This window comes from Melitaea cinxia, chromosome 16, assembly GCF_905220565.1.
Source record: "Melitaea cinxia chromosome 16, ilMelCinx1.1, whole genome shotgun sequence".
NCBI lineage: Eukaryota > Metazoa > Arthropoda > Insecta > Lepidoptera > Nymphalidae > Melitaea > Melitaea cinxia.
The window spans coordinates 7,849,880-7,863,436 of NC_059409.1; the positions used below are offsets into that span (position 1 = coordinate 7,849,880).

The 13,557-nt window shown below is 35.0% G+C and overlaps 2 protein-coding genes across 2 annotated transcripts; both read left to right on the top strand.

Moving 5' to 3' along the window:
* Positions 1-1,247: 1,247 nt before the first annotated feature.
* LOC123660897 (chymotrypsin-1-like) lies at positions 1,248-4,970 on the top strand. Its single transcript, XM_045595919.1, has 5 exons — positions 1,248-1,457; positions 1,858-2,137; positions 2,995-3,093; positions 3,357-3,550; positions 4,828-4,970. The coding sequence occupies exons 1-5, from the start codon at positions 1,248-1,250 to the stop codon at positions 4,930-4,932; spliced, it is 888 nt and encodes a 295-aa protein (XP_045451875.1). The 3' UTR covers positions 4,933-4,970.
* Positions 4,971-7,535: 2,565 nt separating this feature from the next.
* Positions 7,536-11,299, top strand: LOC123660898 (brachyurin-like). Its single transcript, XM_045595920.1, has 5 exons — positions 7,536-7,745; positions 9,317-9,593; positions 10,190-10,288; positions 10,850-11,043; positions 11,149-11,299. The coding sequence occupies exons 1-5, from the start codon at positions 7,536-7,538 to the stop codon at positions 11,251-11,253; spliced, it is 885 nt and encodes a 294-aa protein (XP_045451876.1). The 3' UTR covers positions 11,254-11,299.
* Positions 11,300-13,557: the final 2,258 nt, after the last annotated feature.

Genomic DNA, 13,557 nt, shown 5'->3' on the forward strand with positions numbered 1-13,557 from the left:
TAGTTGTGAAAGCTAGAGATATTATTATTAACACCTATTTAGCTAGAATTCTCATACCACTAACATTTTCCGGTAATCGTTGATTCGGGTATTAAATTTATCTTCAAAATGAACATTGTACTCAGCTGTGAAAAGAATCGTCTTCAAAAAACCTGAAGCCAGCTCATACTGGAGTTGGGTAAGTGGAGCACTAGATCAGCTTCTACTTCATTATATCGACAAGTATCACAACTTAACTAAGTAGTAAGTAAATATTACTCAAAAAGTAGTGATCAGATATCAATACAATTTAAAAAGCCACAAAACAAGCATTAGCTTTCGATTAAAACAAGAAATATCAAAATCGGTATTCCCGGTGAAAAGTTATGCGGTATAATACAACGAAAGTCGACGACAAAATAGTCAAGTAAATACGCATTATTGGATATAACTCAAAAAAAATTTGTTGGATCGCAATTAAATTTAAATAGGACCACATGACACAGCATCTTTCGATTAAAACAAAAATCATTGAAATCTGTCCACCCAGTATACACCCAGTACACACCCAGTACAAAAGTACAGTCGAATTGAGAACCTCCTCCTTTTTTGGAAGTCGGTTAAAAAGCGGATCTATCTGAGATGGTAATAGACTTGCTACTATTTAGTAAAAGTACGATTATTATATGCTGTGTGGTTACGGCATGAAAGAATATAGCCACCCCCTCTCTTTCCGTGGGTATCGTAAGAGGCGACTAAGGGATAACACAGTTCCACTACCACCTTGGAACTTAAAAAGCCGACCGATGGTGGCAAAGCCATCCAACTGCTGGCTTTGAAATACACAGGCCGAAGACGGGCAGCAGCGTCTTCGGTGCGACAAAGCCAGCCCTACGGTCACCAACCCACCTGCCCAGCGTGGTGACTATGGGCAAAACACATGAGCTCATGCCATTTTTAGCGTGAACTTGTGGAGGCCTATGTCAAGTAGTGGATAGCGAAAGGCTGATGTGATGATGATGATGTGACGATTATTATAAAAATGGCCACAAAAATAAATATATTATGATAGTAAAACTTCTCGTTTCATGTCTTTATTATTGTAAAAATAATATGGTAAAATGTATTGTATCGTCTTTATTCTTAGTTACTAATCAGTTGTTCTTTTAATCGGATAGATTAATTTTAATATCTTGTATTTATCTAAAAGCGACAAAGGTATAAATAAGGTGTTTTAGTCGAAGAAAGAACCCAGTCACCTTATCAAAATGAAAACAGCAGTGATTCTTTTGTCTTTGGTCGTATACGCTTCCACGGCGACGCTTCCACAAATCTCATATGATTCCTCTCCCTATGGCTACTTAACTAAGTATGGTATTCCCGAGGCTGATAGGATCAGAGAAGCCGAAGAAAAAATCCTAAGTGGAAGCCGAATCACTGGTGGCTCCCCAGCTGCTCTTGGACAATTTAAATACCAGGTTCGTGGCTCAGTTGTTAATTTACTTATTATATTTATATTTAATTACATAACAGACCTGATATCTATCGGAAACAATAACTCATATAAAAAAAAATTAATTTATAGTTTATACGCAGTGTGTTGTTGGTAATACAGGAAAGTCAGATATAATTTTTGGTAATTTATCACTTTTTTATGTAAATACGTATATAAATACGTACGGTTAACCCGATGGTAAACGATTACCGTAGGTTATAGACGTCTGCAACACCAGAAGCATCGCAAACGCGCTGCCAACCACATCCCCAATTCCCCCCAGGATCTCAATTAAAGCATTATATATAACAACCATAGAATAAAACATTTATTATTTTACGCTGCCGTATTAAAATATAATGTCATTTTTTTCCTCAAATTAGGCTGGACTCTTATCTGAAATCATCGGTATCCCATCTGATCGAAGAGGTGTATGTGGTGCGTCCCTCATAAGCGCTAACCGCCTCGTAACAGCAGCTCATTGCTGGTTCGATGGCCGAAACCAAGCCTCTAGATTGACCGTCGTTCTTGGTTCTAACTTCCTCAACTTTGGAGGTACAAGGATTCAGACAAGTGATGTTGTTGTACATCCGCTATGGTTTCCTCTACTGGTTCGCAATGACATTGCTCTCATCCGCCTGGCGAATAATGTACTATTCTCGGGTATGTATGAGTGATATTTTATTACAATAGTTTTATCTATTTTTTACTTACACCCGGAATATAATTAATATTTAAATTAAAATGAACTACAAAAGAACACTTGATAAATATTTAATTTAATACAACTTTTTTATATAAATCACCCGCGACCGTCCCCAGATTCGCACGGGTAGTATAAAATGTTCTGAGCGACGGCGAGGACACGGCGCGGGAATGGTCTTATCAAGCGATTCTACTCATTAGTGTGATCCATTTAAAGTGTAGCCCGTTTTAAGCTCTCATTACTAAAACAAGTGATTTAACCTTATAACCACCATACCATATGACCTTCACAAATTATACAACTAAGACTTCGTTATGAATTACTCTGATTGTTAGTCAAACCTGTCCGAAAATTAGAGAGAGAGACAAACGCAGCAAGAGAATATCTATACAAATAATTGTGTTTGCTGGCAAACGAAAAAAAGCGACTTCAATTACATCGACAATTATTACAACGTAGGTAGACGAAAAAATAGTCAACTAAATACGCATTATCAAAGATTACTCCAAAAGCCTTTTTAAGCCTTTTGTTAACCATAAGAAATTTATAAAACTTTAATTTTCCCCTTCAATTTTCACTAGAGTCCTTTAATTCAAATCTTAAAAATATATACACAAAATATTACAAAATAGAAACAAATTCAACCTAATATTTATTCTAGGGATATGTCTTTAAACATTAAGAAGCAAATTTACATTTACACTACTTTTTGTTACTATCCAAATCTGATCTACTATCAAACTGAACTTATCTCTTAATTAATATGTGCATTACATTTTTGTTTCAAATTTTAACCTGAGTCATTATATTGTAGACACTATTGGACCTATCGCTTTACCTACTGGAGCTCTTACCAGCCAAACATTCGAAGGTGAAGCAGGAGTTGCATCTGGTTTCGGGATCACCGCTGATGGTAAGAAAAAAACAAAATTTGGCTATGATAATTTAAATTAACTTTTTTTTATTCCTGAGAACTGTAGAAGAACAGCTTATGCACGTAATTAAAAAATATATATATATCTTAAGTAAATACTTCTCAATGAATCACAGGTGCTTTTCTAATTACTACTTTTTTGCAATTTTTAATAAACCATGAGATAAATTTTGTTACTTCCTCGATTAGTAATTTTGAGAGACAGTTAAAATAAACCATATTGACATAAAATATATTTTCAGGTGGTGGTATCGCCAACAACCAGTTCTTGAGCTACGTTTCAATGAACATTCTTTCCCATGCTCAATGCGTGCAGGCATTCCCATTGCAGGCATCAACTGCCACGCTTTGTACACAAACCACCGGTGGAACCAGTACCTGCCGAGGTGACTCTGGTGGTCCCCTTGTGGTACAAAGGGATAATAACCCTGTATTGGTTAGTCTTAATTATTTTTTAATTTTTTTCGTTTTCCCACTTTATTGTGCAACACATTACATACGCATCAGCCTGTAATATCCCACTGCTAAGCATTTGCTGTGTGGTTACGGCATTACGAATATAGCCACCCCCTATCTTCCTGTGGGTGTCGTAAGAGGCGACTAAGGGATAACACAGTTCCACTACCACCTTGGAACTTAAAAAGCCGACCGATGGCGGGATAACCATCCAACTGCTGGCTTTGAAATACACAGATCGAAGACGGGCAGCAGCGTCTTCGGTGCGACAAACCCAGCCCTACGGTCACTCCATTTTTGACGCGAACTTATGGAGGCCTATGTCCAGCAGCGGACTGAAAAATGCTGAAATGGTGATCTTGATGATAATGAGCATAGGCCTCTTTCCCCATTTAGGAGAAGGATCCCAATGCGGGTTGGCGGATGTATTCCCTACTATACTTTACTCAACCGTTACTCAACCGATCGATATCAGGTTTACATGATAACAACTGGGACCGACAGCTTAAACTGCTCTCCGAGGCACAGTGGGTAGACCCACAAGGACTGCAGAACACTCAGATCTGTGCAAACGTCGATATGGCCAATTCAAATGTTTCTCATGTGCGGGGATCGAACCCACAACCGCCAGCGCAACAGCCTCAAACCAGTGCTGTGACATACAATACATTACATAATATGCAAAAAAAGGTAAAAAAATTGTAAGAATCCACTATACTAAGAAAATATCAACTAGATTTTAAAGTTGTTTGTAAATTTAATAACCACGAATTTCAGTTTTCTTATAAATCAACTTTAATATAAATAGTGTTCGACTCCTAACTGCGTTCCTTCAAATAGGAGGGTTCAATAGGGCGATTTTAGACAATAGGGGGATTCTGTAGGATTTTACTTTATCTTAATATACGAGCTAATCTTGTAAGGTACTTCTTCATAACCATCCAATAAAATTAAAAAAGGGCTAGAATTTGTTTTTCACGCAGAACGTAATCTATTATACTTACAGGACCCACTTGTAGGAACGCAATTAGGAGTCGAACACCTTACACATAATAAAATTTTAGGGTAATCATATACATATCTATATCAATATAACCACATATATGATGTATGATGACATAAATATATTATGATATTTTTTTCAATTACTGTAACGTATTCCTAACCTAAATAAGAGTTATTTTAAGGACATTCATGTGAACATTCACACGTGTACGAATTTAAAAAAGTTTAATATACACTTGACTTTATTTTCAGGTTGGTATTACTTCGTTCGGAATTGCTTTTGGTTGTACAATTGGCTACCCCGCGGCCTTCGTTAGGGTGACGTCTTACGTAAATTTCATAAACGAAAATTTGTAATTTCTATATAAGTTTTAATAAAATGCCTAATGACTGAACATGTTTTTTTTTTTGTTTTCCTTTAAGGACACACTAAAGTTAAGTATAAACATCCAAACGGTAGAATATGAAATGGAAATCTTTTAGGACCTGTTTCACCACTTGTGAAAAACGTTATTTGACGGATGACAATACAGAAAGACTGATGGCTGGAGGTAGAAGGGAAGGGAAGCGGGAGTAGGACTTGTTTCTTCTCAATTAATTTAATTGCGGTAGGACCTAAAAATATTAATAACACTATATAACAATTTTTACGGCCAAATTCGTACTCACCTAAGCAGTAAAATCATCATTTATTTTTATGCGTGTTACCTTATATCTGCTGTGTGGCTACGGTAGTAAAGAATATAGCCACCCTCACTCTTCCCATGGCTGTCGTAAGAGGCGACTAAGGGATAACACAGTTCCACTACCACCTTGGAACTTAAAAAGCCAACCGATGGCGGGATAACCATCCAACTGCATGCTTTGAAATACACAGGCCGAAGACGAGCAGCAGCGTCTTCGGTGCGGCAAAGCTAGCCCTGCGATTACCAACCCGCCTGCCCAGCGTGGTGACTATGGGCAAAACACATGAGTTTACGCCATTTTTTGGCATGAACTTGTGAAGGCCTATATCCAATAGTGGACTGCGAAAGGCTGTTGTGATTGTGATTGTGATTGTGTAACTAACGCAGTTGATGGTTATTGTGGCTACAGTTACGTTAATGCTACATTTTCAGCCGGGATAAAACCCAGTCTATACTTTGATTAGCTTTGACAATCATCATGTAAACGTTGTTTTTTGGCAGTGTAATTAATTTTTATTGTACTTTCCGCTGCACAACAGCTGTTTTTTTGTCTTCCTAAAATTCGAGAAAGGCTGCACCGATTTGGCTATTTTTAATCTTGAAATTATTGAAAAACTCATTTGATACATCAATAAGATTATGATATTACGTACATATATTATCGGAATATAATATTTAATCCGAAGATTTATTATTATCGTTACAAAAATAATCTTAACTAGATTAGTATTAAAATGTTGTAATGTTTAATTACGTTTTTTTTTTTTTATGAGGAGCTTATATTTTTACTATCGGAATAATATTTTATTGCAAAATTGTTCAAAGAACTATTTGGTTAATAAAAAGTGTGTGCGTAAAATTTTATGAAATTAGGTAGATATATGTAATTAGTAACCTATTTAGATGCCTGATTGATTGATTTTGATTACCTGATAGATTTAGCTAGCAACGTCCCACAGCTGGGCTTAAACCTCTTTTCCCATGGAAGAGAAGACTCCGACCATAATCCAAAACAATAGCTATTTATTTATATTTATCCGTGTTTAAACAACAGCTATCGCTTTTATAATAAACACCTTCTAGAATAAAAACCTGGGATTGATAATTTTGGGAGTTCTATGTGCCTCGGCGGAATACTCACTAGTACAGACATCAAGACCTTTTGACGACATTTTTTGTACAAAATACAAATAAATTCAGGGCGGGAATAGTACCGACGATTACGATACGATTCAGCCTTTAACATCCCTCTGTTTGGCCTCTTTCTCCGTGTATAAGAATGCGGGTTGGGGGATATATTCCCTACTATGAGTAACGATCGCTATCGAGTATTTATACCGACGACTTAAAAGTGCTTTCCGAAACATGGTGGGGAGACCCACAAGGACAAACACCTGAACCACGGTAAACATCCAATCTGGAAAAGGAATATATGTATAAAAACAAATATTTATCTCGAGCGGGAATCGAAACTAGCAATCCGTCGGTGTTTTAGTGCGTGGATATTAATTGGCCGATAGACGGGGGTTGTCATAAACGAGTTTACCGTATACCTTGATTTAGGTGCTAACATGAGCGTAGACATAATGTTGTAAATGGGGCAAAACAAAACATTTAATTACTCGATTAGAGTTAGAATATTAAAAATTCTTTTTACGACAAATTTTTACTTCCTTTACAATCTGCTCTACTTCAATAATAGCTTGCAGAGGTTTTACAGAGTTGTATTCAATCAGGTTGGAGTAACCCCACATTACCCCACTGTGGTGTCGACTTATGTTTTACAGTAAAAAAACATCGTAAACAAAAATCTAAGATCTACTCATATACGTCATTATGCAATGTATCAATACCGAATTAAGCTTCAAGGATTTTCCTTCATTCTTGATGTTTATGCCTTGCAACATAACGTTTCTAAGCTGTTACAGTAAAGTTACGGTATCAAGTAAATGCACAATAATCCACAAAAATATTACACAAGGTATGCCCCAATCTTAAAGTATCTGAGTTCAGATAAAACGATAAATAAACTCCACCCAAATATCTCAAAACAAGACTTATTTACGCAGTAAACAGTTGCAGCGTGTATTTACTTCAACGTTTCTTGTAACAATACAATTTTTAAATTACTTTTTATTTACTAAGTTGCTTTATTTGTCAATTTTATCAACTGTTTTTATAATCTAATAATTGTTTTTGTATCATTTATTTATCTAAAAGTGCCAACGTATGAAAAGGGCGTTTCATTACTAAGAACCCAGTGATACTCTCAAAATGAAGTTTGCTGTGATCTTTTTGTCCTTGGTTGTATATGCTTCCGCTTCGGCCTACTTACAAATCTCACACGAGTTCTCTCCCTACGGATACTTAACTAAGCATGGTATCCCCGAGGCTGAGAGAATTAGAGAAGCTGAAGAGAAAATTTTAAGTGGCAACCGAATTACTGGTGGCTCCCCAGCTCATCTTGGCCAATTTAAATACCAGGTTAGTTCTTTACCTCTTTTATTTTAAGCCAGCAGCCCGACCTCGTTCATGTGTAAATTTTGGTGTCATCCCATATGTTATGGAATCAATAAGCCCATGAGAAACTTGTGGGAAACTCACAATTTATTTGTTTTTCTATATTATATTTATATGTATTACACATAAAGCACTCACACACTACACATATGTAAACTATTAATATATAGATGTATATATTAAACAAGCATATCCGCACGATACTCGTAATATACGGTCGATTTGACATTAACTCTTTCTCTCACGATTTTTATATGATAACAGCTGAATCGGTAAACGTTATTTTGCCATATTTACTATTTCTAGAAAATAAAAATATAAAAATAGTTTAAAAATAGTTTACGACCGATTTTCTCAGTCCTACCAAATATGCACAAAAATTTTCATAACAATCGGTCAAGCCGTTTCGGAGGAGTTTGGCCCCGAACACTGTGACACGAGAATTTTATATATTAGTTTACTAGCTGACCTGACGAACTTCGTATCACCTTATTTTTTTCTGAAATATAATAATAACATAATATATCAAAATAAAATATAGCCTATCTTTTAAGTTGGATCAAACTGCACACGGTGTGCAAATTTGACTAAAATCGGTTAAGTACTTTAGGAGTCCATTGAGGACAAACATTGTGACACGAGATTTATATATATTAAGATTTTGTCATTATAAGGATGATTTAGAAAGCCTTTACCACGCATGATCGAGGTTTTAAACCGGGATTTTATAAGGGTCTCAAAAACAGACTGTCACTTAATTTTAGATACCGATATTAAATAGTTTAAAAAGTTTATGATATGCATAAGCATAAAAATGTGCATTTTTTAAGATAAAAACAGTTTGCAGTTTAGGGATTACAAAATGACTAATTTTTGAAATGATTTCGAAATGATGAATTTTGTAATCCCTAAACTCCCACTATGTAAAAAACATATTGACATGTTACTCTGTGCAGAGAAAAAACACGTCTCCTCACGAAACCGTACATTTTAACTGACTTCAAAAAAAGGAGGAAGTTCTCAATTCGACTGTATTTTTTTCCGAGATACTATTTCACTGTTCCACAGTAACCCTTTTCTGTGCTAAATTTAATTCATTTTCATGCAGCTGTTCTGGAGTAATTGGGTAACAAACATACATATATTCAGACACTGTTTCTAAATTAGCATAAATAAATGTAACTTAAAGTAAAAGTAATAAGTTCTATACTTCTAAATTATGGATCAAGATTAAAGCAACGCAGAAATTTGAGTTAGAGCTCCAGACTGATAACAGGCGTGTCCAAATCCGTGCTTAAGATTCTGTGAAAAGAAACATACATAAAAAGACACAATAATTCGATAAATAATTGTTTTCACTCCTATTTCTCATAGAGAACCCTATAATTTGTTTTAAAAAAATCTATTCGGTGCATAATTTAACAAAGTGAGATATGGATTATGAAATTTTTTTACTTGAAGAATTAAAACATGTAACATTTTTTGACTGCAGCTTAAAAATTTGACTAATAGCTTATCACTAATTTGTTGAATAGGCAGGACTATTATCCGAAATCATCGGTATCCCTAACCAAAGAGGTATATGTGGTGCGTCTCTCGTAAGCCCCAACCGTCTCCTCACAGCAGCTCACTGCTGGTACGATGGCCGTAATCAAGCTTGGAGACTAACAGTCGTTCTTGGCTCACACCTCCTTTACAGTGGAGGTACTAGAATTATGACCAGTGATGTCGTAGTGCATCCAGTCTGGTTCCCGCTACTGGTTCGCAATGATATTGCTGTCATCCGCCTTCCAAGCAATGTGCAATTCTCCGGTACGTATAAGTAATATTTGGTTTGTTTTTTTTTTACGTATAGCGAAACAATTGTGTCTCCAATTGAAAATATGTTACGTATGTGTATATTATGTATGTGTTTAATTCAACGTGTTATTGTATCAAATATTTTCGCTTCAGCCTGTAATATCCCACTACTGGGCATAGGCCCCCATTTAGGAAAAGGATCAGAGCTTAATGCCCCACACCAACCTTATTTATATATCAAATATTTAGTGTATAATAAAACAAAATAAATTCATCATTTATCTCGACTCGTGTCATAAACCTTGCTTTGTGAATAATGTATTAATATGTAACATACCCAATATGTATGATAACATACCCAATGTCTGATAAGTATCAAAATTAATTTGGAATTGGAAAACAAATGCTGTTTGTTTAGACGTTTTTTATACTTTAATTATGTTCCTAGGTTTTTTACCGTAACAATTATTAATTATTATCAAAACTTCAAATATTCAATCTTCAAATATAATTAGATTATCCAATTGGTGTAAAAAATCACCTTCAATTAAAACTTCTGCATACATGCAATGCATTTCATATTTTAATTTAAATCATTATATTATTAGACACTATTGGACCTGTTGCTTTACCTCTTGGAGATCTCAGCACCCAGCTGTTCCAAGGAGAAACAGCAGTTGCATCTGGTTTTGGAATTACCCAAGATGGTAAGAAAAAGAAATGTCAACTTTGGTATAAAATGATTACCCATTATAAAATTTCTGATTCTAGAAGTTCAGCTGAACAACGAATGAAAAAAACAACTTATATGCACATGCTTAAAATAAAAATGAAAAATAATTTCAAATACTTATTTATCAGCTGTTTACAGAACTATTATTATTTTCTAATACTATTGTACTTATCGATCAATTCAGCCTGTAACATCCATGCAAGAGAAGGATCGGATCTTAATCCACCACGCTGATCCACTGCGGGGTGCCGAATATATTACCTAGTATGACTAATGATCGCTATCAGGTGTTTATGATAACAACTGGAACCAACCGCTTAACGTCCTCTCCGAGGCACGGTGAGGAGACCCACAAGGACAGACATCGAAACTGGAAAGAAATATTTGTAGAAATACAAATATCCGTTGTAGGTACTTAGAGTACCTTTTATTTTATAGTAACAATCGATAAATCTAGAATAATCCTTTTTGGAAGTCTTGTTACGTACACCAACTTATTTTTATAAAACCAAACTAATGTAAGATATATTTTCAGGTGGTGGTATCGGTGATGACCACTTCTTGAGCTACGTCTCAATGGATATCCTTTCTCCAACAGAATGCACCCTTGCATTCCCATTACAAGCAAAGTCTGCAACTCTTTGTACTCGAACCACTGGTGGAACCAGTACATGTCGAGGTGACTCTGGTGGCCCCCTTGTGGTTCGAAGAAATGGAAATTCAGTTCTGGTTAGTCTTAATAAATAATTCTATTATCTAAAATAGATTTTTGTAATTGATAATAACGACCATATAACGATATGGTGCAAATTAAAACTTAATTAATTTTTACAGGTTGGCATTACTTCTTTCGGATTGGCTTTCGGTTGTCAACTTGGCTATCCCGCTGCCTTCATTAGAGTGACGTCATACCTAAATTTCATTAATGAAAATCTATAAATCGAAACATATAACACAAATATTGATAAAACTCTTAATGATTGAAGAAGTTTATTTTTATTTTCCCGCCTGTCCATAAAGACGTAGAAATATCTCCAGTATAACTATAACCTATATTTTATAAAATTAGGAGGAAACTAGGTAATTATTTCATGTGTGACAAAAAAAAATATATAAATATATTTTCTTGGGTTTATTAATATCATCTATTCTTATTATCAATTGTGAGATAAATTATATTTCGAAAAAAAACTATCTACTCCAACACTTTCAAACAATGTGATAAGCGATGCGCTTACTTAGATAATGACACCGATCTGATATAGTGTCGCATTTAAACATGTATCATAAAATCAATAAATAAAATGTTTTTAAATAAGTAATAACTTTGCTTATCTACAACCTATAAGCTTTTTACATTCATTCTGGCCTAAAAATTTACTAAACTCATTTATTACTTCAATATCTTAGCTTCAACCTTAAGTAAGAACTCTATAATTCTTCTCAAACCTACAATAACCTCGGAAACATCGGCAGGTAGATCACAGGCAACAATCTTGGACTACCTAGATTGACTTAGAATAAGCTTATCATTCAGTACATAAATGAAAATCTTTATTGCGTTTTTCCCAAATAGGGATATAACAGAGGTAATTTATCGGAACCGGATTTGGAGTCGAAGTTGGAGTCGAACGCAATTCAGAAGTAGAGGTAGAAAAGGCATGTTCAATGTTTTACTTAAAGACAAATAAAAACGTTATTCAGTCTATATAATTTTAAATAGAAATAAGAAATTTACACAAACTATGTAAATAGAAATTAAGATGTTTCCAATAACAGTTAACAAATTAAATCAAATGAATTGACTCTTAAAGTAGTATATTGTATTTATTTAATGAACAAAACCTTTGAAGCTTTATCTCCGTGCCGGCCAATCTATTTCTTGACGAGTTGTAGATTGGGCCAGCCCCACTAAAAACTTGCTCGCATCCTACCAAATTGATTTAAGGAGCTGGAATTTTGTATTGACATGTATTTTCCTCTACAATAAGGGATCATTTCTGATAGGAATACGTTTTTCTCTATTGGACTCATTCAGTAAACTTCTTATCATAACAAATTTGTCAAGGACTACATATTCTTCGAATACAACCTCCGATTAAAACCTTGGACTCTAAAGTTTCCAAATCGAAAACGAAACCATAAATGTAATATTAATCGAAACTTTCGACTTATTGGAGTCGGAGTTGAAGCTCTGTTGCATTCCTACTCTATAGTAATCCTACTATAGTATACTACTATACTATAGTATCCTACTATAGTATAGTAGTATTCCTACTCTATAGTAAAAATAATATATATATATATAAGCGAAAGGTCACTCACTCATTACGAAATCTCCGAAACTATAACAGCTACAAACTTAAAATTTGGCAGATAGTCTCCTTATCCGCTAAGAACGGATTTTACGAAACTCGACCCCTATGGGGGTAAAACGGGGGTTGGAAGTTTGCATGAAAGTCCTATGTTTTTGAAGTCAGAGACTTGAAATTTAAAATGTATGCTCTATAGATGGTGAGGAGTTGTCCAGATAATGCATCGTAATCTATATATATATATATAAGAGAAAGGTCACTGACTCACTCATGACGAGAACTGAATAACCGCTGAATGGTCCATCCATCCAGGATGGACAAAGATGAAATTTGACAGAATTTGAATGAGACGTCCGCTTATAACGGATTTTGCGATATCATATACAGCAGCTATTAGTTCGCCTGTTAGGTTATTTATACTGCAGCCTGAAAATAAAACTAAAAATGTGGTGTATAGAGAGGTTTTATAAAAATAACTATTAAATTATACTAAATTGTGCCTTTTAAAAAGTTACTTAGTGTAATAAGCATTTCAAGTGACTGAAATAAAAAAATAATTTGCGTTAAAGTAATGCATATCTTCATAACCACGCGAACGTAGTCGCGGGCCTGATGCCCGCGACTACGTTCGCATGTATGAAACAAAGTCCCCAACAGTGTATGTGAGCGATTCCCTCAAAATCTACCGAATGGATTTTCACTCGGTTACAATGAAGAGAGGAAGGTTAACGGAACAACGGTTAAAGGAAGGAAGGTTAACGGACAACGAGGAAGGTTAACGGAAAAGCTAAGCTGATTTTGATGAGAGTTTCACTGGAAGTCTGCCGGGGAAACTTTGTGACATACTGATTTCAACGCGGGCGAAGCCGCGGGCACAGCTAGTTGAGTATAAAATGACTCAATTAGAGTCATGTTGATTTTTGCTAAA

Excerpts from the sequence above, each read along its gene's own strand:
- LOC123660897 (XM_045595919.1), top strand. The coding sequence starts at position 1,248 with ATGAAAACAGCAGTGATTCTTTTGTCTTTGGTCGTATACGCTTCCACG. Across the intron at positions 2,138-2,994 it reads GAATAATGTACTATTCTCGG|ACACTATTGGACCTATCGCT; the intron begins GTATGTATGAGT and ends ATTATATTGTAG. Across the intron at positions 3,094-3,356 it reads TTTCGGGATCACCGCTGATG|GTGGTGGTATCGCCAACAAC; the intron begins GTAAGAAAAAAA and ends ATATATTTTCAG.
- LOC123660898 (XM_045595920.1), top strand. The coding sequence starts at position 7,536 with ATGAAGTTTGCTGTGATCTTTTTGTCCTTGGTTGTATATGCTTCCGCT. Across the intron at positions 7,746-9,316 it reads TTGGCCAATTTAAATACCAG|GCAGGACTATTATCCGAAAT; the intron begins GTTAGTTCTTTA and ends TTTGTTGAATAG. Across the intron at positions 9,594-10,189 it reads AAGCAATGTGCAATTCTCCG|ACACTATTGGACCTGTTGCT; the intron begins GTACGTATAAGT and ends TTATATTATTAG.